Below are 27,338 nucleotides of genomic sequence, written 5' to 3'. Positions count from 1 at the left end.
AATGTCTGTGGATGAAGCTCAGGAGAGAAAGACAAGGGGAAGGGAGAAGGTCATTTGGCAGGTTTAGAGGAGGGATGCAGGGCTTTGCCCTGGGATACTGATTTGTGTGACACTATCTAACCCACTTAAAAAGTCACCAGTTGTGACTGACCCTGTGCACAAATTCATTTTACCTGGAAAACATAACATTATTGTGGTATTTTTATACTTGTTGATATTCATGGGAAGATAGGGGGCCTGCTTGGAGAGGTTATGCAATATAATAGGAACTCTCAAGTTCAAGTTTTGCTTATTTCTCTTTAGTGACCATGAAAAAGAACTGCAGGTTCTTCGTAATGCTTCAGGGCCCTTCATTTCTTACATGATAACCCAACTCAGATATAATAAGTTGCGTTGAACTACTGTTCTGTTTAACTTGGAAAAGGTCTGATTCAAGAGGAGGCCAAGAACTTGGGGAAGAGTGAAGAAAAGGGACACCTGAACTTTGACCAGACCTACATCAGATGTATATTCCTCTCGGAGTTGGTCGCTGCAAATAAAAACATTTATGAACATGTCTCCACTTCAGATCACAATTGTTCAAGCATGTTTTTTTTTGGTTTTACAAGTGTACCCCACAAAGGGTCTTAAAGGGGGGGTGCAAGAGTAGTCAGTGGGAGAATTCTCGCCTGCCAAGCGGGAGACCCGGGTTCAATACCTGGCCCATGTGCGACCCCCCCAACCCCCAAGAACAAACAAACAAGCAAACATAGAAAGAAAAAACAAATAAAAATTCAACAAATGTTGTTGCAGTAATGGGATATTCACATGGAAAAAGAGTGGTGTGTGACCCCCACCATACAGCATGCAAACAAAAAAGGGGGGGTCTTAACGAGACGTTTATCTGACTCCTAAAGGAGAATTTCATCATTAAATAATATACAACAAGCTAGTCAAAGTATCTTTGTATGCTCTTGTAGACTTTCAGGCGGAGAAAGGGCAATTTGGCCTGAAAGACCAACAAATATTTCACATACTGCAGAGAAATTTAGTGTAATTGTGTTTCAAAGGGATTGTGATTCATAAACATGGTAAGAGTTACCAAGGGATTTATATGTTGGCTTATTATATGGTTAATTTTTCCATTTTTCAAAATGAGATTGATCATAATGAAAACAGTAAATATTTTCTGAATGTCAATTATGTGCATAGGTCTGTTTGAGGTACTGTAGATAGATACTTTACACAGCTGTGTTCATTAGGGTTTACATTAATACTAGCTGCTGTATAATCCCTGACTTAATAGGAAAGTTCAGAACTCTCAGGTATTTCTCCTTCACAAATAGATTGTCAATGACTCTAAAGTAACCACTTCTTTTATAAGGGTCTCAGTTTTTTTTGTTTGTTTTTTTTTTTTTTTGTATGTCCTAGCTAACCTGATAGAGCCACGTCTTGTGTTGAAAGAGAAACAATCTCCAAGGGTCAAGAGGAGTAAATTAAATTCTCTTGTTAAAGATCACGTTACAATTCATAAACAATGTCAAATGTCCCTTTTACATTCTTATAACTTTATTAATTGCTCTCTACCCTGTATCTTTCATTATTAGCAGTGTGCACTTTATCACAGTTTTTAAAAAGCCAGCAAAAATCAATTGTACATAATTATCCAAAGCAGAAATGCAAGTTCTAGGAAAAAGAAAGTACCTTACAAGATGATTTACTACAGCTTCCTCATTTTGCAAATGTGGAAAATGAAAACCCAGAGAGATCCAAGGTCATGTATACAGCAAGTGCTTAGAGGTTCTAGGACAAAGCCCCCACTGATGTGAGACCCTGTCCACATTATATTTCTTTTCCTCATAAGCAAATGCAACTAGTGCATTAAATAAATTTTTCAAACTCTGATACCACCCTTTGCCTTGCAAAAATTACAGAAGACATGCCTTTCTGAAAAAAGTGTTACATTGCTTTTTAAGAAAATTTTCGTGCCTTTATTTATTTCCATCTAGATTTTTTAGTTCATGGTCCATATAATTCTCTGGTCCCAACTAGAACTAAGAACATTTTCATTCAGTGAAATAGTTCATTAAGCACTTTACTATGGATAGTATTAAAATATTTAACATTTTACAAACTAACTTTACTTTTACCACAACCAGTTTCAAACTTAAAACTCTCAATAATATTTCTAATCTCAGCACCTGTTTTTTTTTTTAGTGCTTTTAGATGTGGCAGACACTATTCTTACCTTTTCATGATTAACTCATTTAATCATATGAAGTAAATGCAATTATTATCATCATGTTCATTTTATAGGTGAGAGGCTTGAGGCGTCACCTCTGGAACTTAAGTTCTTAGAACTTAAATAACCTATCCAAGATTGCTTAGGCAAAGTGTGACAGATCCAGAATTTGAATCTTTATCCGATGCAGACCTTTACTGGTATATAGCTATAATAAACCAAAAGCACAATTGCTATTTAGTTTTTTGGAAGTTGGGACACATGTCCACATTGAAACAACGTTATCAAATCTACTTAATTCATAAAGTGACCTAGATAATATAGCCTAGCTGTATCAGGATTTTATTAAAAATGTTTCTTAGGATCCAAAGCATTTATGTCACAGTTTTTATGAGAATATACATTCTCTCTTAAGAAAGGAGGATGTAAAACAGGAAATGTTCTCAGGCTGCAGATTGCACATGCTCGTCTCAGTTTTTTATCACCAAGACACTAACCAATCCCTCTCTATCCCCGGGAAGTTAGGGTGCTACTAGGAAGAAGAAAGTCATAGGACTCTGCCCCCCCCCCCCCCCCGCATTCTCACAGCCATTCCTAATAAAGTCCACTCCTCATTAATGCTAGGTGTAACTCCAGGATCACCATTAGACTAATTGGTATATTCCTGCAGCATTTCCTAATTTAGCCAGTGATTAGCCTTTTTAACTCCAGAAGACCCATCTCTCAGTTAGGTGGGTTCTTATACCTCCCTGTGATGAGCTTTCCTTATTGAGGGGCCTCCTTTGGAATTACAAGATGTGGCTACAAGTCAGTTCTTTGAAATTATAAATTGGGGACTAGCCCATTCAGAGTGATTTCTAAATGGAATAAGTTCATTTTTGATGCTTGGATGGGAGAGCTGGATTGTGAGAGAATGTGTTCAATGAAAAAGCAAGCCACAGTTAATATGCTCGAATGATCATTTAAACATTCTGTTGGTTCTCTGCACACATCAGTTAGCTGTATGTTATATCCTTCTGGAATCTGCTCTGGAATATTGAAACTTTCTAGAAATATATTTGAAACAGGGATGTTCATATTTTAATGGAGCTAAAAGTTAATGCAACGTATTCCAGTTGCATGGACTATTTACCACTTTTAAAGGATTTGTATCTTTTCCTTTTACATTTCTTCTAGCATTTTTGGTATTTTCATAAGCGATTTGAAAGCTTTGTCTAATGAGTGACAGACGTTCAGATTATAGGAGAGAAAAGGGATAGAGTTGTAAAAGCTTTTATATGAACACTGTATAAATCTGGCTCGATAGAGATAATTTTTGGCTTCATCTTCTTAAAACTGTATGCTTTTCTTTTCCCTCAAACACAGGAATAAGCAAATGGCAATCCTTGTCCCTAATTATTCTATTGTTGATTTATTTATAAGTAGTAAAAAAAAATGCTAAGCCAAAGTGAAACATAGTGATTTAAGCGAACATTTTGTCATAAATTCTCATTCCTCTGGGTTTTGGGGTGTGTTTGGAAGTTTGTTTTGTAACTGATTTTATACCTCTTGCATAATCAGAATTCTGTAACTGAAATAAAGACATTAGAATACAACGCTCTTTCCATGCTGCTGCTAAAGCACCTCCTGGGTTCATGCCAAAAAAAAAACATGAATGAGCTTCACAGATAAAGCTGAGTTTTCTCACCCTTCTATATAACTGACCAATATAATTCAATTCCATAAATGTTTATGGAGGACCTACTATGCACAAGGCATGCTGCAACATATTCAGTACATATTTGTGGAATAGCAAGTAACTGTGGTACCACAACATAACCTAGTATGCTACACAGCATATATGACAATAAGTTTGAAGGGTGGAAAATGGAAACTACTGAGCTTTTCAGCTGATCACAATCAAATCAAAACAGCTGGTGTTCTGTGCCTCAGAATCAATCAGCCCGTTTTGAATCACCTCATACTTCTTTATTTCTCTTTACAGTTTCACAGAAGAGATTTAAACCAGCATATGTCCTTCCATTTGGTTAAATCCATGCTCTGAGCTGCTTTGCTTTCATATTCTAATACCAGTGAATAAAACTGGCTGTAATATAAGGAAAAAAAAAGGCTAGTGTTACAGTGATTTTTTAAAAATTATGTTGCTACATTTGTGTTAGATGAACCATATGCTCAAATAAAATGCCCTAGAAGAAACAAAATTTTAAGATTGTGTTTTGGTATGAGGATGATTTTGAATTAGAAGAATTTGCATAATTTACAAATATGAAATTTATTGTAACTTTCAGTCTCAGTATATAATTATAAATTTAATTGATTATACAACTAATGATATCTTGTGCAAATCAGTATTAAATTAGTAGAAGAAAGCTCAAAGTTATTACATTGTTTTGGTCTCTGACTTTAGCTCTCCTCTTTGTTCTGATAGGTACTTCTTACAACACTCTTTGGCAAAGGTTCTTCAGCAGTGGTGACCCTTTCCAATCGAACACTCTACAAATTATTATCTCTGGACTCCCAGCTGACACCCTGCCGGAGGCAAGAGCTACTAAGCCAACTGGAACTGTGTCTTTTCTCTTGTCAAGGTTTCTTTCTTACACAGGAAAAAGAAAGAAGAAGAAAAAAAGATGAAGTTGGGCAAAGTGGAGTTCTGCCATTTTCTGCAGCTGATTGCTCTTTTCCTGTGTTTTTCTGGGCTGAGTCAAGCAGAACTCTCAAGGTCCAGATCAAAGCCCTATTTCCAGTCAGGGAGGTCCCGGACCAAGCGCAGCTGGGTGTGGAATCAGTTCTTTGTGCTGGAGGAATACATGGGCTCAGACCCCCTCTATGTAGGAAAGGTAGGTTATTTGGCCTTCAGAGTTGCATTTATTGTCAATGTCTATGGTTGAATTGACTACTGCTAATTTTTGCTTTGGGGCAAGGCAACACAAAGCAATCATGTCTAACAGCTAGTTTATATACTTTGTAGAGTTGGCCTCCATGCAGTTGTAATTCTCGGTATTATTTAGTTTGGTGAGGCTGTAACTTCATGAGTGATGCATGATTCCTTGAAACAAATGAGAATTCTGTGGTTGCCTAAATGACCATGATGTTGGCATACTAGAAAATCTCATATTTCTAAAACTGCGACAAAAAATTTCATTAAAACAAAGAGTAACATGTTCTTATAGCCAGTTGAGTTTTTTAGCTGCTACTTTTGATGAGCACTATATAGATGATGCTCATGTAACTTTATGCTTATATGTCCATCCCTGCAGTTTGAAAACTACAGAGTGAAATTTCTGAGGCAGGTGGTGGCTGTACAATATGAGAAAATCAAACTTACATTTTTCAAGAGTCTTGTTTCTGTTTGTTTATTTTTCTTCTTCTTTTTTTTTTTTCTTTTCTTTTGCCATTTGGAGAAAAACAAATGTGAACAGTAGTCAGTTGGAGATGATATTAGAACAGTCATGGGCACTTTATGGTGTTATAACAAGTGCTTTTGTTTGGCCAAACAGCAGCCAAACCCAGTTTTTGTTTTTGTTTTTTCTTCATTGTTTCCTTCTGTCTGAATATTCGGGCAGGAAATTTCCATTGGAGTACCTTCTGAACTGAGTGGGAAATCAAGAGAGCAAGACATTCCCCGACCCTCTTTGTATCACGTTCCTGATCTCCGGTCTACTATAGGCTCAGTTATTTTCATATTTGTAAAGATTTCCTGAATTTCCTATTTTGGTGTGGAGTGTGGTCAACATTTTCTAAGTTGACTGCATGGGCAAGAAATCTGTGCGTCTGTATTATTCTATTGGCCCTTCAGAATTGTTTTTCTAATTCCTGATAGAATGAGGCATAGAAAACTGATGAATTGATCAGTGCATGAACTTTTCAGCTTTGGATGATAGAGACAGAATCTTTGCTATTACTCCATGGATCATTTCTTCATTTGAACACACCTTAAGTGAGGGTGAAAAATATATATTTTTGATGGGATTCACATAAATCAAGGTATTTTGTATTATATTTATTATCACTTCTGTTTAATGTCTGTATTTTACAAATACTGACTAATATTCTATTATAAACAATAGAATTTGTAAAGTAACGATTTCTAGAGATGTGGATTAGGAGATTTTTGAAGTGCATTTATAGCGTTTTCCTGCCCCCAAAAATGTTATATAAGGACAAAAGTGCTTTGTGTGCATACTGTTTTTCATTAGTCTTTCTACTTTCATCAGTGACACCATCATAAACACTGTATATGTGCAAAATTTCTCACACTCATTTGTTTTTTATCATGTAAAAAAGTGAATGAGAGTAGTAATCATAATGCTGTTGGCTAAGAATTTAGCTCTAAATTTCTTTCATTTTTAATGGACATTCAAAAATAAGCTTTTTTTAATAGACAAATCTACAATATTCCATTAATCAATAAAAAGGTAATAGTTTATGAGCTGAAATCATACTTGGTTGTGACACTTACCCGTTTTCTAAATACAAGTAAATATTCCCATTAATTTGGTGTTAAATGGAGCTGTTTCGGCGAGGATGGCATTTGAAAAATCCAACATAACTGAGATTCTAAAAAACATCCTTGTTTTTAAGTTTATAATCTTCACACGATAACCCAGAACACCTATACCCAAATAAACGCTGCACACCAATTTAAAATTAAGAAAATGCATTTCCCCAGTTTACATCAATTCCAAATGCATTTAAAGTTATTGGGCAATGCTATTGTTATTTTTCTAAGAGAAATTATGTGGCTCCCTGATTAGGTAACATGAAATATTCTTTGCTTCCCTTTCATTTAATCAGAGAAGATTATTTAACAGATTTTATGTGACAGAAAAGCAACTTTGGGTATACCTTTTGCATACTCTACTTTGGAGCTCAGTACGGCATTTCGTATTGAAATGCTCAGGATGGAAGTGGGTTAAAAAAACACACGCACAAAAAGCCCCACATCTCTTACTTGGCTGAAGCACAGAAAAGCAGCAGTAAGATAATTCAAGAGAATTTATAGGTGAGAGATAAATGAGAGCAATTTATGTTTGCTTGGGACGAGAGGGAAGAGCGTTTAAGTACTTATGGATTTGTATATTGGATGAAATGATTCTTTTTAGTTGATCATGTGGGTATGTAGAATAGATATGCTTTTTGGTTTTTCATTTCTTAGATGTGGAAGGTGATGGCTGTAGCCTGAAGTGTTTAAAGGAAAGAGGGAATGAAAAATACTAGATGGATTTCTGGAAGAATGAATAGGCAGATAATCATGGGGGAATAAAAGAAAGACCTAATCATTATTTTACACAGCCTATATTTAACCTATGCCAGTTAGATTCGTGTACACTTAGTCTTCCTGATAAAATCTAGCTATTTAGGTAATTTGGCAGATATAAGTCATGAGTTCAAAATACATTGGAGCTTAATTTGATCACTTAATGGATCAATACTGTGTGTGCCAGACTGACTTCAGTTTTATTGCCAAAATTTGCCACTTCCCACTAGTTTTCTGACTTTGGGCAAGTTGCCTAATATTACTGAATTTTAGCATTCGTGTCTATAAAATGGGAATAATGATATCTACAATTAAGGTCTGTAACTGGAATAAACATCTGGAACATAAATTCAATTAACTTAGATATTAGATTTACCTGCTTCATTATATATATATAAATTAATTGAGTTATAGGCCATCTATTTTGTTAATGTGTCCCATGTTATGTGTGATCTTTCAGATGAGAGCAGGCATTATTTTATATAGTAAACAGCATTTATGCTTATTGCAGAAAAGTAGAGGAATGGTTGGCTTTATGTATGCTTGGAAATACAGCGTGTCTTTCTGTGTTCCTGTATGATTAGACCATGACGAAAATACGGTAAGAGAGTAAATGATGCACTCAACCCTTAAAAGCAGAAACATCAAACATCAGGGACAATGCTTCTGTTTTACACCTTCACATTTGTGGATTCAGACCATGTTAATGGTTGAGTGGCCACAAAATGAGTTACATGCCTATGAAGTGAATGAAATTTGGTCTTTAAGAACTGGGAATAATGTAGTCACAATATGTTATGTGATATTATTTCAGCCAGTTTCCTAGAATCATTTAACACCTGATAAACCAAGACCAAGGTAGAACAGTCTGTTGAACAGGTCCTGCAGGATTTCAGGGACCAGCACTGAGAGCCCTGGCCAAACTGCTGGACTTGGCTGTACTGTGCAGGTGTGACCGTCATTATTTCTTTGTGATTTGAGTTGATAGACTGTTGCCTTTGAATGTATTGACTTAAGAGTCATCAGACAATACCCTGACTGGGTTCAGTTTTAAAGAATAGTAGTGTGCCTTTCCCTCAATCTCTAAATAATTAATTACTATCATGCCTGTTTTCTTCTCCCTCTACAGGAAGAATGAAATGAAGAGTCCTTTCTTTTCTCTAGAACCACTGAACCGGCATAGAAAGTAACATTTTCCAGCCACTCACTGCATCCCTCTGTCCTTTCTAGCCCAATCTTTGCCTCACCTTGGCATTTCTTACTTAATGTCCCTTAACCATCTGACAAAAAAAATCTGTCTACAGAACCACCCAGCCTCTGTTCCAGGTATTAAGTGTTTTTCATCTCTCCTAACCGTAATGGGCTGCCAGCCGATTGCCGCTCTCTAGGCCATTACTTTCATCGCAATGTGTGCTTCGTGCTTCTTCCACAGTCTGCTTGCCTCGCTATTAACATCACTCTCGCCTTTTCTGCTACTCCTCTCTCTTCCCTACTCATTCAGGGAGAATTTATACCTATTACCCCAGTTGAAATCACATATATAGAAATGCAGCATGGAATTCACTTTGCTTTAAATTTAAACTTGCTTGAAAGTGTTGCCGAGCATTTTCGATGCATTAATTACACCTCAGCAGTATCTCTCACCAAGGGATACTCCATCTCCTGATGCTATCTAAAGCTGTGTTCAGTGTTCCAGAAAAGAAATGTTCATCTTTAAAGCAGGTTGTGTTCAAAAATTGAGTTATAAGTTAGATCCCTTAACTGGGAAAATTCTTGTTAGAAACGCAAAAGGCAAATAATGGATCCTAAATATTAATTACTTGGAGAAGAGCATAAATACTATAGTACAATGCACATTTTATAGGTTTTGTAGAAAATAAACATCCAAAAGAGCACAAGTGTCTTTCTCAATCTGGAGATTGCTTATAGTTTCATCAGATCTTAGGAGAAAACAAATATGGTTTGTTTTCTCTAGATATATATAGAAAACCAATTTTCGTAAAAGCTTTAGAATCAGAGTTAATCTGTGATGGCCCGTGTTTTTACCTTCTTGTTAGTTTACTGACAGGAGTGTGGAACTCCTGGTGGCTTCGAAGGAGTTTCGACATGGATCTGCTCTGTGGGATGCAGATAAGTTCAGATTTTTAGGAATATGTTTTTGGAAGTTAGTTTTAACTCTTTCAATACTCCAGTATAACTATAAAATATCAAATGCATTTTCTTCATATAAGGTCAGTAATTCAAAAATTCGGTTTTGTTTCATCTTACCATATTTAGCACAAAATGTGTCAGATTCTGCCATGAAGATGTAGAGAACTACTGTGAACTCTGGTTAATATTTAATTTTTCTTTGAAGTTATCTTAGTTTAGAAAGGAAAATTATAATTATCAAGGCATTTTCAGGTGGGAATATGCAGCAAAAAGTTGGGAGAGGGAGAGTTACAATTATATAGCTAAATTATAGGCAAGTTATTTAATCTTGAGCTCTAAATTTTATGATTATTTATGTTGATAAAGATAATTTTAAAATGCTGTCTTCCTCGATGGATACATATTCTACTCACCTTATTTGATGATGGAGGCAGCAAAAATAAAGAATAAAATACATCCAATACTGGCCTTAATTATGTTGTTGCATTTTTAAGTACAAAAGGCAAAATGTAAACTAAAATGATGATGGTGAACCTTGCTATGGTGAATTCACTCTAATTGTTTTGACAAACTTTGTAAGAGTACTCAGTGATAGAGTGTAACAGAATCTGCAATAGTCTCTATGACTCACTAAAATAGATGACACTGTTAGCGGAGCAGTAGGCCCCTCACCAAGCTTTTCTTGTTTTATGCTTACATGCAAAAGTTCTATGGGGGAGCAGTATTGTCATGGGCATTTTGTATGATGTATATTGATTACTGATCACTGGAGAGAAAAAAACGTAGTTTGTAAAAATATGTTTAACATTGTGACCCAGATTCTTTTTTGCATGCTGCTAAGCCTGTCCTTTGGTCACTTCTTCCATCTTCTCTCTTTCCATTCTTCTTCAAATTTGTATCAAGAACCTACTCTGTGATTTAGGTATTGTGCCAGATTGGAGAGCTACGAAAAATAAGTAAGAGAGAGACTTTTTCTTATAATTCAGTCTGGCTGATTACCCAAGCAGGTAATCAAATGACAATGAAACACAATCAATTCTATAGGTAACCTACAACTGAGAATGTGGGGAGCAGAAAGACAGCTGCGAACTCAGCTATCCATAAATGATGGCTTGCACGAAAACACTTGGTGTACCTGCGTGATTTCATAGTCTTTTTGAACATTCTTCAAATCAAAGGAAAAAATAGAATTATCTTCATAGAAAGTAGCCCAGAGACTTTGAAAAATTTATTGGCAGGGGGTAGGAGGAAGCTTGATATAGTTAAAAGATCAGTTGGCAGAAACCCTCAAATATTATTGCAAATCTCTCATTAAATTTAAACCAGAAGTTAACATTAGTGCAATACTGTTTACTGACCTACAGACTGCATTCCAATTTTGCCAGTTGTTCCATAAAGAACTTTTATAGGTGAAGAGCGAATCCAGGATCACAGCTTTCATTTGTCATGTGCCTTTAGTCTTTTCCAGTATGTGATAGTTCCTAGTATTTCTTTAATGGTCACGAATGATCATTTGCTAGACTGTCTCATAATCTGGACTTGTCTGATGTTTCTTCTCAATGTATAAGTTTCAGGCTATGCATTTTTGGCAAGGACATCACAAAGTATGTTGAGCCCTTCTCAGTGCATCCTGGCAGGAGGTATATAATGTTGATCCTACTCATTTGGAGTGACATTTACTTTGATTTCTTGGCTAAGGTTGTTTCTGTCATATTTTGCTGTATAAAAACAACATATATGAGAGTTTTGAAGTTTTGAAAGAGGTATAAAATGATCTCAGTTGTCATTAAATATTACAGTAAATACTACTGCTGGTTTCAAGTGGATGTATGGGATGGTTTGGTTGGGTCTGCTGTTCATTTTTAGGATGGAGAGTGTGCTTCTGCAACATAGGTCAAATTTTAACTTGTATTACTCTCTCAGCTCAGTTCCTAACAGTGTGTAGTTAGTGATCTTATTTTCCTTTAGGACACTTTTTTTTTCTTTTTTTTTTAGTGTAAGCAGGCAGAAAATTTATTGAGAACACATATAAGAGGACATGTGTCACTGTCACAAAGACAGAGGTGAGGGAGGCGAAAGGCAGTAGGGAATGTGGGGTCCTTTGCTTGTATAGATTAGCTTTACTTATTCCTCATCCCCTTTCCTTATTTAGGGATTTTTCTTTTACCTTCTCTTCTCTCCAAGGTAGTGCCTGATGGTAGATAATGCATTTGTGTGGGTTATTTGGCTCTCCCTGCTCCTTAAATGACTGAGCTGGGGGTCATTTGGCTCCACTGTTCTCCATAGATGACCCACTCGGTGGTGTTTTGGCTTCAGATGGGTCAACTGCCACAGGCGGGTTGTTTGTCCAGGACATAGGCCCTCCTGAAAACTTGATTAACTGTCCTTGTTTAAGGTTTTTCTCTCCCCTCTATATTCTAGCCTGCCTCAAATTCCTCTTCAGAGAGTTCTCATCCCTTAATCTTAAGGGATGCTGAGGGACAAGGACCTGTCTTCTGTAGATGCCTCTGGCTTGTCAGGGGGTAGAGGCCCTGCCTGATGGGCTGCAAAACTTTCTGGCTATCTCATTTAAGTTGAGAGGGAAGGAGTCCAGAGGGTAGTTTGAACAGCTGAAAATCCTTGCATCAGCATTGGTTTAGAACATCATTTTAAGATGTCTCAGGGAAACTGACTTTGTTCCTTCTTCTGGATATGCACACAGTAATATTTGTAGTTTAAAATTTTAAGAATGTTGTCCACTGTTCCTGGGTTAAAAAGAAGAGCTTTTTCCCTCTATTGTTTATAAAATATAAATAACTGTTTTACATGATCAGGTCATGCCACAAATACTTAACATTCATAATTATAAAGAAAATATTCTTTTGTAAAATAATAGAGTAGTATGTAATAAAAGAAGTAGCACAAGAGAATACAATCCAATGTCTTACATTTTTGTACAATTGCAAGACTGTTGAAATCCAAACAATGAACTCAATTATATTTAATGTTTGAAAAGATTTAGTAATGACAGTTCTTCCTAATGAGTCTTTGTAAAGACTATAATATTTCTCCTTCGTAGTCAATACTGAGTGCATCTTTAGAAAAGCCTGGTGAATTAGGATGGAGGTATTCATATATTCAAGATGATTTAATGTATATTTGGAAGTTAAATATGTAGAGTAAGAAAACAGTATTAGAGGTATAACTGAGAAGAATTTCAAAACCATATCTGAGTTCTTATATCAAGGAATTTTTTTTTTACAGAGCCTAACATTTAGGAACAGTTTGACCTAAAATTAAATCTAATTTGTCATAAAACGAGCCACACTCATATTTTGAGGGAAGGTAGTTTTAGTATCTGTGCATTTAAATTCATAAGCTATAGGTGAATGAATATCAAGTAATTTTTGACATTTGCTAACATTGTGAAGTTAGGTATAGTAAAGAGAAGTTCATGTATTAACTTCAAAAAGTTTGGAAGAACAGTTTCACTGAGGACTTCAACATTTTTACTAAAAGATTCCCCAGAAAATATTGTTACAAGAATATGCCAGTGTTTATTAGGTGCGTGACCTCAGAAACATTGATGAACCTTGTTTAGCCTTAGTATCTTCAAGTACAAAATGGGAAGGGTGATGATGCCCATCTCACTGAGTTGTTGAGAGTAAATGAAGTAAGTCGGCATGCTCAGGACATGCTCAGTCCTCAGTTATTGTTGACTCTTATGAGGGTCATTGTCTGTGCCCAAAGGTGCCTGTGCCCTCCTCCTTCGAGCCTGTGAATATTTAACTTACATGGCAAAAGGGACTTTGCAGATGTGGTTGCGATTGAGAACCTGGAGATGAGGGGATTACCCTGGATCAACTAGGCATCTCCCTCATAATCATGTACGTTGAAGAGGGAGCGCTGTGGCTCCAGAAAGATGGTCAAACAGATGCTCCATCGCTGGTTCTCAAGGTGTAGGAAGGGGACCACAAACCAAGGAATGAGTGTGGCCTGTGGAAACTGGAAAAGGCAAGGGAAGTCCGCACCCCCAGCCCCCAAGCTTGCAGAAAGGAATGGAGTCCTGCTGACACTCTAATTTTTATCTACAGGCACTGTATCCACTAGGGGATTAAAAAAAACGAAAAACAAAAAACCTTTCCATTCCCCTTCCTCTCATCCCCAAGTAACCTCTAATCTTTTCTTTTCTATGAATTTGCTATTTCTAGGTATCACATATAAATGATGTCATATGATATAAATGTCCTTATGTGCCTTGCTTACATCAATTTGTGGTAATTTGTTATAGTGACAGTAGAAGGTAAATGCAAACATTATAAATGGTACTACTTTTGTCATCATTAGCAGTGATAGTAGGTTTAGTTGAGTTAGTACCAAGACCTTTGAACATATACTATGAAAAACTTTACCTTTAAGATAGCATATATTCAAGGAAGAATAAATACTTACCCAGGGCTTTAAACTCATAAAGGATTATAAAATATTGTCTAGCTTAAGCATTATATACTACTTCCGAAAATTTAACAAATTTGAAACGGAATATAAAATAGTAAGCAGCAGTGTAAAAATGGGGAGATTAAAATAGTTTTTGGCCAGGATGTAGAAATATTATAAAGGAGCACTAGAAAAGAAATTTTATTTGGGCATGCAAAGAGAACAAACTTTTGGGAGTGTGGAAAGAAAATATTTAGAACTTTTTTTTCTGCATTGACAGGTACTGGGAATCAAATATTTAGAACTTTTATTCATGTTTTTAAAGGTCTCCTCTTTAAAAAATTCTGTTTTTCTGCATATGAAATAAACACATACCCTTAAGGTGTTTTAACTAGTAGGAGTGAACTTTCAAAAATACGTGAAGATTACTGGCCCATTCATAGTGGCTTCTAAGCAAAGTAAAGTAGCACGTGTAACTTGTAACTACAATGAAGTGTTCTAGTGAGCTTCTGGGCCATTCCTTACGAGTTGGTGTGGACCAGGCAGACTCAACTGCTTAGCTGACATCTGCCCCTCATGGCTCAGCATTTTCAATATAAGGGGGGGGTCTAAACACATCCTGGTCAATAACAGCTAGAGAAAAGGAAATGGCAATGAAAATATCACACTCTGACTCAGTGTTTCAGAGCTCCAGCCTGCTGAGGCCAAGAGCCCTGGAATCATCTTCTGTCCTGCCACAAAACAAACAAAACAGAGTTCAAAAGACATGTAGAAAACAAAACACAGGATAGTGTGATGAGAGCATCTGTATGTCTAGCAGGCTAGCATCCTTGCCTTTTGTGACGTAAACACAGAAGGGTGATTTCTCAAGGCAGGGCTGTGTTATGGGAGCAGTGATTAAAGCACCAGAACCAAGTTACTCAGCATTACTCCAGCAAGCTTTGTGTGTACAGACTGTGCCATTATCTGATAAGAATGCTTCCCTTAGAGTGTTTACTTATTGCCTTAGTTAAAATGCTGACGTGTTTTAAGGTATTTAACCAAAAACACATACTCAAGATTTGTACAACAAATATATAATGTTCAACAGATGTGAGTTTGAAAGATCTGTGATGATCAGTAGTGAAATTAGTCAAGCCATGCTTAAAATTAGATTTTTATGATCGTGAGTCATTTAAGGGTCCACATTGTGTGTGGAGAGTTGAAATTACTTATTCTGCACTTAACTCTTTGAAATGATGAACTAAGATACGAATCGGCATCTTCCTTTCCATAATATATCTGAGAAACTCAGTTCTGTATCTCGTATCTTCTCTAGCTTTGCCACAGCTTACATAATTTTCTTCATCTGAATTATAACAGAGCTGAATTTAGGTGTTTAATTGATATGTTTTACATATTCTGGAGAAGCAGATACTGATGAGCTCTAGTCATTTGGATTCAATTTAAATTATACTTTAAGAAAAGCAAAACCATAAACTGTTAAAAAATTATTACTGAAAAAATAAATGAGAATTATCATTTTGTGATAGCAGATAGTGTGAACTCATTTATAATGCTAAAGTTGGACATCCAGCATGTAAGGAACTATAAAATAATGTCTAAAATAAAAGCAATTTAAATTGTAGTGCAGACACACACATTTGTAAAAGTGGTTTTTATGAAGATTTGTATCAGTGATGGGATGCTTGAAACAAATATAAGATGCACGTTTTGTTAGCAAGGAAAAATCATCCTTCTGGTTGATCATCATGTCACCTGCAGGTAGGCATATCCATAGCGGAACAGTTAGATGTGTGGGAGGGCAGTTGTGGGATATAATGGTTTGAAACAAGACTTTTCCCATTGATTAGATCATTTGTGGGAAACATGAGTATAGTTGTTGATGAACAATATTTAGAATTGTGTGGGGATTCCAGGTTAGGAGGAGCAGGTGCATTTTGTTTCGGGTCAAATTAAATTTGATGGTGGATATTTGTGATAAAAACATGGGAACTAATATTTGAATAACTAGTGTCTTGTTATGTATATATATTTTTTCTCCGTGTTCTCTTCACACTATCTATGATTTCTGATATATGTTTAAATTGGTTTATTCTGTAAACTGTGCACACTGATAAAGACCTGGTTTTCATTGCATTTCATGTTTAACTTCTTACACAGAGCTGAGGGATATGTGGGAAAAAATGGGGGTATTGAAGAGGAAAGAAGTTCAATAATTCTGTGGTAGTTCTTTGTATTGTTTTCCTAAGCAACCATTTCTCTTGGAATTTAGTAAAAAAAAATCTAAAAGATTTATATAATTTTAGTAATGAAATATACATTGATCCCTTATAATGATTTTTATCAAATATCGCGTGACCTTTATATTGAAATGTATTATATTAAAATAAATATTTACATGAAAATGAAAAAATAATATATTCTTAGTATTGTTTTACGTATTAGAACTGTTGGAGACTTTCACTCACTTAGACTCCTCCTGAATTCAGGAATTCATTCAGGAATAACCCTAAAGGGTGATGGGGGATGGGCCAGCCTGAGGCTCATTCGTTGGTGGAAACACAGATGTTAGAGTCATGATACTTGGGTTGGCATCCTGACTTCCCCGCTTCCTAGGCCTGTGTGATTTAGAGCAAATAGCCTATTTCTCCCTTTATCCGCTTGTAAAATAGGAGCGGTGGTATTGAATTCACAAGGCTGTTACCAACATAAAAATAAAGGTAGAATGAATAGGAAAGCTTTTTATAAAGTGTAGAAAGGAGATTGTGTAATTCCAAAAGGTAGTGCGTTTCGTGAGGAAAAGGATCAGAGCTAATTTGAGTAAAGGGCCTGCACGTATCCACTGACACCAGGAGTGTTGTGAGAGAGTTTTTGGGGTTTTAGGGCAATTCTTATTTCATAGGAGACCGAATTAAAGTTGGCTATTAAAATACTGGAAGGTAGTTATTTTGCATCTTCTCTCTGTTTTGCTCTTTCCCTCTGTTTTAAAATGAAAGACTAAAAAGATTAACTCGTGATTTCAAGCATTTCATATGGTACCCAATTTCCAGACCTGTCCTCATACAGATGTGCTTGTTTGCTGATTAACCAGGGTAAAGAAATCAATTTATTTAAAATATGTCGCAATTAACTACACTTAGTGACATTACAAAACAATTTTAGAGTGATTAGCTCTAGAACAAGGAATGAAAGAAACAGCCATTATATGTTTATTTTCTCTTCACTTTTCTTAAATTACAAAAACTACAAGATACTGCAGTGAAAATACGATTAGAGTTTCTCTCCAGTAAATTGAAAGGGTACGTGGCCTGGGAAGAAACCTCATTTATCCAGAAATGTTCAATCAGCTAAAAAAAAAACGAGGATATTAAGTTCTCTTTGATATGAATTTTATTCTTCCATTAACTCAAGTCATGGTTGCATTTGCTGTTATTATGATTATTTGATTTTATCATCAAATCAATGCATAAAGAATAACCTGTAAGAAAAAATTAGGATTTGAGTGTAAATATATATGATCACAAGTAACTAGTGAATTTGCTATAAAGAAGCCAAAATAAATTGAATATTATGCATGATAACCCACATCTCTCTCTGCAAATATTGTTTTCCTCAGAAAAATGTTGAATGGGTAGCCTAGCACATCTTCTGTCCATACCAAATCCTGAAAACTTCCTGCATAGGGCTACCGATATTTGTTTTCTCTTTCCTTTCCCTCTGGTTTTGCAGCACTCACTTTTGATTTTTCAAGTGAAGGCATCTTTTTTCCTAAATCTACACTCTCATCGTGCATTGACATTTTCCATGTCACCAAGTCGAGGTGTTCAAGTGGGCAGGGATTTCCTCATTGCTGTGGGTGGGAGAATCCAAAGCTGTTGCCACTTCTCAAGCTGTGTGGGACCCATGGGTTCCAGGATAAGCTTAATTTAATGGAAATATTTAGCGCCCAGAAGACAGAGAGGTCTGGATTGGGAAGATGATTTTGCCATCCTGATCGCACAGGAGCTGGCTCCTTCCCGTCCCTCTGTTTCCTATAATGCTTTGGCTCTGTTTTGAAATCTACCATAAATGAAGCAGAAGGAAAAAGAGAAAAAGGAAAAGGGCGAAGGAGCAAGGTTGCTTTGTGCCTGTTTGGAGTTTTTGGTGTTTGGCTAATCCTTCTTCCTCAAACCAGAAGATAGCAGGACAATTTCAGTTGGTTTTTTGATAAGGGAAGCATAGCAGAGGAATGGAAATGGGGCTTGGACCTTAAAAAGTAAGGACTTCACAAAACGGAGATGGGAGCTTTTCATCGTTTACTTTTCTCAAAGGAAATTGGAAAATAGGATGCAATTTGTAGGTTATAAGATCATCTCTGGGTAGGCTACCTAGTACAGATGGGACAGCTAATCATGGATTGGAAGATTGTGCCAATACACCGAGAGGAAGTTTAGGCTGGTTGTTAGGTCCTAACTCAGGTTCATGAATCAAGGAGATCTGAGTGTGAATCTCAGCATTGCCCCTTTGAAATTGCTCTGCTGCTTTTACTTAATCTCTGGAAAATGGGTTTAATAGTAGGTAGTATGTAAAAGTTCTTGTTAGGATTAAATAAAATAACATGTATAAAGTACTTCCTTTTTGATATGTAGAAGGCATTCTTTAAGGTAACAGTTATGTGCTATTGTTGTTAAAATTGATAGACATTTTTACTCTGCATTTAATTGTTACTTTCTTTAATGACCTGACTCAGATGTTTTTATTTAAAAACATTTGAAAGGCAGCTTATAGTCTAGAGAGAAATAAAGAATGACCCCAAACAAGATTCATCATGTTGGCACGCTCCCCAACCATGGACAGGTCTTTTAAATTACCTTTACTTGTTCTCTCATCAATCACGAAGGGACAGCAACACCGTATCTCCTTATGCCGCAAATTTGGAGTCAGACCTGAGTCATATAATATCTAAGTGCTTTGAAATGCATAAAATAGCAATCTTTAAATAAAAGTTATTTTTAGTGGGAAGAACAGTTACTAGTTATGTTTATAAAACTTTAAGGCAAGAACAGAATTTGCAACACATCTTTTTTTGCTATTATTGATGAATAATACTTGGATATATACTATAGAAAAGCTCCAAGGATTCAGCCATTTTAAAAATTTATATATACCAAATCAAGTCAGATTTAAAACTGGACAGCTTTTCAGACTACACGTTTGAAGAAAGGGCATGACACATGCACACAGACACACACACATACTCATAAAAGAGGATTATTTTATTCCCAAATACTTTCCAAATCTAGGAGGCTAATGAAGTCTTTGAGAGATTCTTTCCCAAGAGGCAAGAGATTCCAGTGCCATTAGGATTCCACTAAAGAGAAGTGATACTTAATGGAACTAGATAAATGGGAGTACTTGTTAATCTCGCAGTTAATTGTCTTTCTTTTTCTTTTCTCTTTTTTTTAAGACCACCTTCAATTAGAACTGCATTTTGTCTCAAATGTGGCTCAAACATATTACTAAAATTTATCCATCCTGTACTGCAGTACATTGAGAATTTAGAAACTGAGTTTGACTAATTCATTTCAGTTTTTCAAATGGTAGTATTTAAATACGTGCAGTCAAAGAACCAAGAGTAAATGCTGATTGAACCCAGAAGTTCATAGTAGACTTATGATTGTGATCTCCAGACTAGACTGCAGGTGAATAGCATAACTGTTCAGCCTAAACTCCAGAGCAAATGTATTCATTCAACTGGAGAAGTTTATGGTTTATCCATCCAAATGGAACCATCTGGTTGAGTAGAGAGAATACATATCCTGGCATCATAAACTCTTCACTATTGATTGACTCTATCACTTGGGGAAACCTACTTTCTCCCTATTCCCCTGCCTCCTTCTGCCAAATGTTTAAGGATATGTGCCCTCCTTCACACCACCAAAATACATTGTTCAGCTTTGTAAAAAACTTTATATAAGAATCTGATAATTACAAGTGCCATTTTTGTTGGTTTTGTAATAATATCTACTTGAAGAAGCTAAATTTTTTATACACATTTGTCTCAGCTTTGATCATAGCTCAATGAGAGGTGTCATAAACTATTCAGTGATTTTAATCTATTTTTCAGTGAGCCAGTGAGTTTACCTTTGTACTTACTTTACGCAGCTCTACAATGAAATGCTAAGTATACCTGTGTGTCTGTCATCATTTTCTTACGAAGAACTGGCACCACGTGACCCTTATTAACTCATGCATGTATATTGTGTGTGTACATGGTATGTACGTGATGAGCTCAATTGCAAAAAAATCTTCCTGGGGGTGCACGGGTGGTTCAGTGGTAGAATGCTCGCCTTCCATGCTGGAGCCCTGGGTTTGATTCCCAGATCACACACCCTCCAACAAAACAGAACAAAAACAAAAACATGAGAACTCCATGGGGTGCATTAAAAGGTTTCTTTTCATTGTACCTTTCCTGTCTTCTTACATCATCAGCACTTGCTTGAATCTGAGCCCGAGAGTCTCTTTAAATTTTGTGCCCTAGGCACCTCACTGTTAAGAAGGCTTTCATACTCAGTGAAACAAAGGGCAGGGTTGGCACTGGTTCAAAACTGACAGTGAATTGCCCCTCAGCTTGTGCACCCTTAGGTGTCTCTTGCTTCCCCTGAGTTCTGCCCTTATGTCAGGAAAGTAAATAAGAGGATTTTCTCCCCAAATCTCTGACATGAGTTCAGTTGCACTATTGATAGTTCCAACTCCACTTGACTCTCGTATGGCCCTCTTCAGCGCTCTTCCGATGTCAATGCGGCTATAAAATATAAATAAGGAACTGTCCAAGATGGCGTTGGGATGTGAAGAATTGCCAGTGTCTTTCAGTGATTTGGAAGGAACATCTGGCCAAATTTGAATTTAATTCTGTTCCGTGACTACGTGTTGCCAGTTTTATCAGAGCATTGACTTGAATCCTCGGAGAGGACGGTTCACTGGCAGTGTTTAGATTCTTTGCTTAGATTGGCTCCAGTTTACCTTTCATCTTGGCATTTATCTCAGAGGTATTGAATTTTAAGTCAGCCACAGTTAGATGATAATAAAACATAATTGAGAAGAGAAACATTGATTTAAATATGAAATCAGGTTAACAACATTTAAAATTTATCTTTGAAATAGCATGAAAATAATCTGACCCTATATATATATATATATATTACATGCAAATATATGCAAATGTACATATGTTAGCTATTTTTATCCTAAGCATTTTATACACTTGCATGTGGATTCTTGGAACAAATTTAGAGCTATTTCACTTAGAGGAAAAATACTTTTTGTTTACAAGTCAACATTTTAGACATTTTAAGACTGACAATGTTACCAGAATGAAGTGCAGACCGGAATATATGCAATTCAAACCCTTTTTTACTTTATCCCTCTCACCTCCTTTCTGCTCTTCCTTCTAACCCTCTTTTCCTAACCATTCCTCTGTCACATTTTTTATCTATCTCCCATTTAAGAGGAAGAGGTATTATCTTAAATACAGCAAAAGACCCTACTGTCGCTACCCTATTGGTTGATTTCTGCTTGTAGGAAGAAGTGGGATTTGGGAATAACAAAGCAGTGTTAGAGTGCAGCAAAGTCATCCTCTCGGATGGGTTGTTGTTTGTGTCTGCTTTAGCAAAAAGAGTGTGTGTAAGTCATATCTGTGTCATAATGCGTAAGTACTTTCACATTCAGTTTTTAGGCAACTAATCCTCCCAAACAAGCTACAGCAATGAAGACAAATTAACAGTAATATAATTTCAAGCCAAAGATAGTTATAATTGAAAAATTCTGAAAAGCCCAAGACATTACTAATAATGCCACATCCTTTTCCCTCTTTTTTTTTCTTAAGCGTTTGTGCTGCAGGAGCTTGGCAGAAGTACCACAGTGTTTCATAGCAACCCTGTTTCATAGAACACTGAGTAAGAGTCCTCTGTAAATGATACTTATAGCCCAATTTCTGTTTATGAGTACCAGATTTTAGTCATATGCTAGTACTAAACCCTAGTCGTGCAAAGAAATGGAAGTCAGTGGGAATTATGACTCATCCCCTCATGGCCCACCAAGAGGACCTTGGTGAACTGAAGAAAACACTGAGAATCACGGGCTTAAAATGTGCAGACTGTTCTCAGGTGTCTTTAGTCATATTCTGTTTACAGCCCTTTTGATGGAAGCTCCAAGCAGAACCAGGTAGATAGCACGTAGCAGCTGCTGAGTAAATAGATACCTAAAGTCTACTGGAGCTTGCATCCTCGTGGGTGTGCAGGCAAAATCAAATAGTGTGCTAGATACTGATTAATACTATGGAGAAAAATAATCTGGGGATGGAAATAAGGAGTACAGAGAGTTCATAATTTTGGAAAGGGTGTTCAGCCTCCATGAAGTGATTAGAGAGAGGTGCAAGAATGGATTAAGCCACTTTTAGAAAGAAAATTCCAGGCAGAGGAAGCAGACTCTTCTGTGGGAGTGGAATGCTATGTTTAAGAGAGAGAGCAGAAAGGCCAGTGTAGCTGTTCTGGAGTGAATAGCAAATAAGAGCAGAGAGAAGGGGGAGTCAAATTACCTTTTGACTGGTAAATTATTTGGTCCCCTATATAATCTCTGTAAGTGAAGTAGTCTTTGATATAATGTCATTGGACTGCGTTTGAAAGATGTAAGAAGAAAAATGTCCTAGGGGCTACATCTTCGTGTCCTCCTTGGAACACAGAGCCCATGACCTTGTCCGCTGTATTCTATCGCAGTACTTTTGTGAGCTCCCTGGGAGAAATTGTTAAGTAGTCCTAAATATCTGTAATCTCTATAATTGATCTCTTTAATGCTGAATTTTTAAATGTCTAAATTTCCCTTTTTGCTAGAATACTTTGAACTCGATCTGTTGTCCATCACCAACAGCAAATGTCAAGAAATTTTGGTAGTATCTTTAATTCTACCTTATTCTTAAATTTTTTTTGATCTCCATATTTGCTTTTCTTACATTGCCTTTGCTGTCCTTTTATGCTGTCTCGCATTTTGGTATCCTTGTAATCCATTATAACTCCATTCTGGAGCAAGGTATTCAGTAGATAGATGAAGAAATGAGTAAGATAATCAAAATAGTGAATGCAAGCAGTTTTATAACATTTGCAGCAACTAGTTCAAATAATGACTTTGAATTGATCCTTGGTTAACTTCTTGTTAAGTTAATTTCTTAACAAGATATTGGTTAATTTCTTGTGATAATCTACTTGCAAAGTAATTCATTTAATCTATGATTTTACTGAATGCAATATGTTGTATCTAACATTATGTTTGTGTAATTGGTTATTAGAGAACCGTGGTGTGTACAAAACAAAGCATATGTGACTACATATTACATATTGCACAGATATATTTGTCCTGTTTAATTTTAGGACCAAGGGGTTCAAATAAAACATACAGCTGTCTATAGAAGCAGCTTGTAAAAGGGATCATTTCAGCAAAATAGGCTGACAATCTGATAGAGAAGATTATATACTATGTTAAGTGCGATTTAGTAAAAATATGTTTTGTTGAAATAGTAGCATGACATTCATTGTGTCACAGTTGAGGTAAATACTGGTCATTTACCAACCACATTCTCCAGCTCAAGATATGTATTTGTAGAAGATATATTAACAATAAATTCTTAGCCAGTAATCCAAGACAGCATCCATCCAAGGTAATATATTTTATATGCATTGTAGAAAACCTAAATTCTTTAAAACAACTCTGTGGAAAGACTTCATGAAAAGAAAAGCCAATGACGTTTCTGAGATATAATATATATAATTTTCCCATCTCATTTTCTTTAGGCATTCATTATATTCATCACGAAGTGTGCACCTATTAACTTTATACAGATTTTGGTATTTCCTAAATAAGGAAAAGCACAAAAATAATAATTTTAAAATACTTTCCTTCCGAGGAAAACTTACTTTCTATACAAGGGACCAAAACAAAGATTATAGTAAAATAAAACTTTTGAACAGAAAAAATACAATTTGTAATTATAAATAGGGCATCAGAATTTTTTAAAGCATCATACTAAATACTGAGTATTCACTTTAAAATGTTACATCTAATTATAGTGATCATTGCATGATAAGTGTTTCCTACACTGGCATAAAGAATCTTTGTATCCTTGGGCCTGAGTGTTATTACCTGGCATAACGTAAATGATTTGGTAATTGAACTGACCTAATGCTGCCCATTAATATGGTATTAACATGAATTGGTAGTGATGAAATTTTGATTTGCAGCATTTCACGTATATTTAAGCTTGTGTTTCTACAGTGAACATACCTGATTGTGGACATACCTTAACCAGATTTTTGAAAAACTATTTTCAAAAAAAATACTTTTTTTGAAAAATGTTTTTCAAACGAAACATTTTGACGTGGCATTTAACATTTCAGGAGCATATCTAACATTTAAAGTGATAACCAAGCACATATCTGCGTTTTGTGAGGTATGAAGCATATACAAAAAATTGTGGGGTCTGAAATTTCATAAGAAAAATAGCTTTTGGACATTTTACAAAATTATGATTACACTGCTAATCCTAACCACCAACAGCCAGTTGTCTTGGAAATGAGAGGAGAGGCCCCAGATCTTCATTTCTGCATAGCAAACCATAAATCATACTGGGTGCATGTTTAATTGAATGTACTAATATCATGTGATTTATGAGTTGGATTCTTGTTTGAAATGATGTTAAAGGATACCTTTCAGTGTTGATAACTCTGGGTCAGGTGATTTTCCTTAGTTTCATGGCCATCAATGAAAATTCCTTATTACTGAGACAAGACTGTCAGATTTTATGTGGTTGTATCAAAACAAAGGTTTGCTACCATTAGCAGCATTTATTGACTCATACAAGTTGAAAGTAATGTGTCCAATACATTTTTTTATCATAGTATATGTATTTTTACATTTCAGTAGATACATACATATCTACATATGCATATGTATGTATATATAGTTGGTAGAGAGCATTTTTTGCAAAACATTTTATTTAATCATCGATGAACTGAATTATGTAATGTCCATTTAGGTGCTCATAATTCTAAGAAGGTGTGGTTGTTTGAAGTTGTATGTACCCTATAAAAACATGTTTTAAAATTTAATCTTTTCCTGTGAGTGTGAATCTATTGTAAGTAGGACCTTTTGATGAGTTCATTTCAGTGAAAGTGTGGTCCAGCCCAATCAGGATGACTCTTAATCCTATTACTGGAGACCTTTACAAGTGGAATGAAATTCAGACAGAGAGAAGCTCATAGGGAGTGGCCAGAAGCTGAAATTCAGGGAACCTGGGAAAGAAGAGAGGGGCCAGGAACGGCAGCCACCTGCATTGTCTTGTGCAGAAGAGGCCAAGACCAACAATTGCCAGCAGCCAGCACAGAATGTCTTCAGGAAGAAAAGTACCACCTTGATGACACGTTGATTTGAATTTTCTCTTGCTCCAGAACTGTGAGCAAATACATTCCCACTATTTAACCTGCTTCATTTTATGATATTTGCTTGGACAGTCCAAGAAATTCGGCAGATTTGGGGGTGCAGGATATTGGTTCTGATAGCTGTTCTGAAAGTTTGTTGCTACTGTCACCACTCTTAGAGGTGATTTTGGCCTCAGTTCAATTCAATTTAACAAGAGCTTATTGAGTGCTTGCCATCCATTCTACAAGGTACAAAAAGCTTTCTTACTCATGGTTCTGGAGAATAGTTAGCAAATATCAAATACAGATATTTTCAGGCATTCTTAGTCTACATTTCAAGAGATTTTGGGCCAAGTAATCTTAATGCAGACAGAAGAAGAAAGAAATTAGAGCTGTTATATATTTTTTCATTCTAAACCGTATGTCTAAGTTTTGTCTGAGCTAAATACCATATAGTGAACTAGCTTAACCAATGGGAATTTATGATCTCACCATTTCAGAGGCTGGAAGGCTTGCTTTTTGCCAGAAACCTAGCCTTCTGATGCCTGTGTGCCAGCATGCCTTGGGGTTCCTCGGCTTTCCTGTCATGTAGCAGCGCCCCTTCCTTTCTTGTCCACGTATTGCTCACTTGCCGCTACCTGCTCCTGCCTGTGGCTTTCTCTTGATAAGGTCTCCAGGAATAGGAGTAAGACCCATCCTGATTCACTTGGCTCAACCTTAACTGAAAATAGCAGGTTCAAGGTCCTATTTACAATGGATTCGCAGTCTCCATAATGGGGTGAAGATTGTGTTTTTTTCCTGGGGTACATAACTGAGTCTACAGCACCATGAAAGCCTGGGTGCACTTCTCAGACAGATAGAGGGAGGCAAAAGTATAATAAGGCAGAGCTCTAGGTTGTCACCTGCTTATGGCTCCGTTTCTTTGAAGGTGGACCTGCATCTTTCATTTTTGCATTCTCAGCACCTAAAATAGGGTCTGATACAAGTGTTTTTTCAGATACTTTACATAGATGCAGATGATTAAGAGACTACAGTTTCCAAGTAGACTGAGGCTAATAGGACACTATGGGTGCAGTAGATAGGTTGGAAGTATATTTCTTGAATAAATTGGTGAAATGCAAGTCAAGGAAACAGTTTGGAGAGTGAGATGAATAAATCACATTTACTTTTTTAATGGATAGATCTTAGTAAAATAAATGGATTGAAATCTTGTCTTAAAATGCTAGGCAATAAGAAAGACAGAAATTAGCTGTAAGGAATTTATTCCACCATGATTTTCTTTAAAGAGCCTCTGCCTTTTATTTGAACTTATTCGGCAAAACAAGTCTGTAGAATTAAGAATTGATCCAAGTTCACCAGTTGAACAGCTTATTAAAGTTTAAGGGCTGGCCCCTGGTCTCAGGGCTAGCAAGGAGCAGAATGTGGGCTAAGACGGGCACCCTGACTGGTGGACATGCCAATAACCATGTAGTAAGCATCACTGGTACACGTGGTTCTCCATTTCCAATGTCTTCGAACCCAGTGGAAGTTTTTCTTATGTAGAGCTATTTTTACTAGACCTCATAGTAAGCTCTACATTACTGACTCAGATAATCAAAGTAGTTTAAAGATTAAAAACCAATCTTAAAGGGTGCATGGGTGGCTCAGTGGTAGAATGCTCACCTTCCATGCGGGAGACCCGGGTTCGATTCCCAGACCATGCACCTAAAAAAAACCAAACAAAAACAATCTTAAACAAAAACAAAAACAATCTTAAAAAGAAGGAAGCAGTTGTGTTGCCATTACTAAAACAGGTAGCTTTAGAGTACTTTATTTCATCTGCTTATACTGAACATCACACAAAAAC

General features: G+C 36.2%; 1 protein-coding gene across 1 annotated transcript in view; it reads left to right on the top strand.

Moving 5' to 3' along the window:
• CDH7 (cadherin 7) overlaps positions 1-27,338 on the top strand; it is a 128,841-nt gene that overhangs the window by 7,064 nt on the left and 94,439 nt on the right. The window contains exon 2 of the mRNA XM_077135278.1: positions 4,650-5,058. Coding sequence (XP_076991393.1) covers positions 4,849-5,058 — 210 coding nt within the window. The 5' untranslated portion in view covers positions 4,650-4,848. The remainder of the gene's footprint in view (positions 1-4,649; positions 5,059-27,338) is intronic.

Source organism: Tamandua tetradactyla, chromosome 18, assembly GCF_023851605.1.
Source record: "Tamandua tetradactyla isolate mTamTet1 chromosome 18, mTamTet1.pri, whole genome shotgun sequence".
In the NCBI taxonomy this organism is placed as follows: domain Eukaryota; kingdom Metazoa; phylum Chordata; class Mammalia; order Pilosa; family Myrmecophagidae; genus Tamandua; species Tamandua tetradactyla.
Note: the sequence above shows the minus strand (reverse complement) of the source record. Positions and strands in the feature narration are given on the sequence as shown.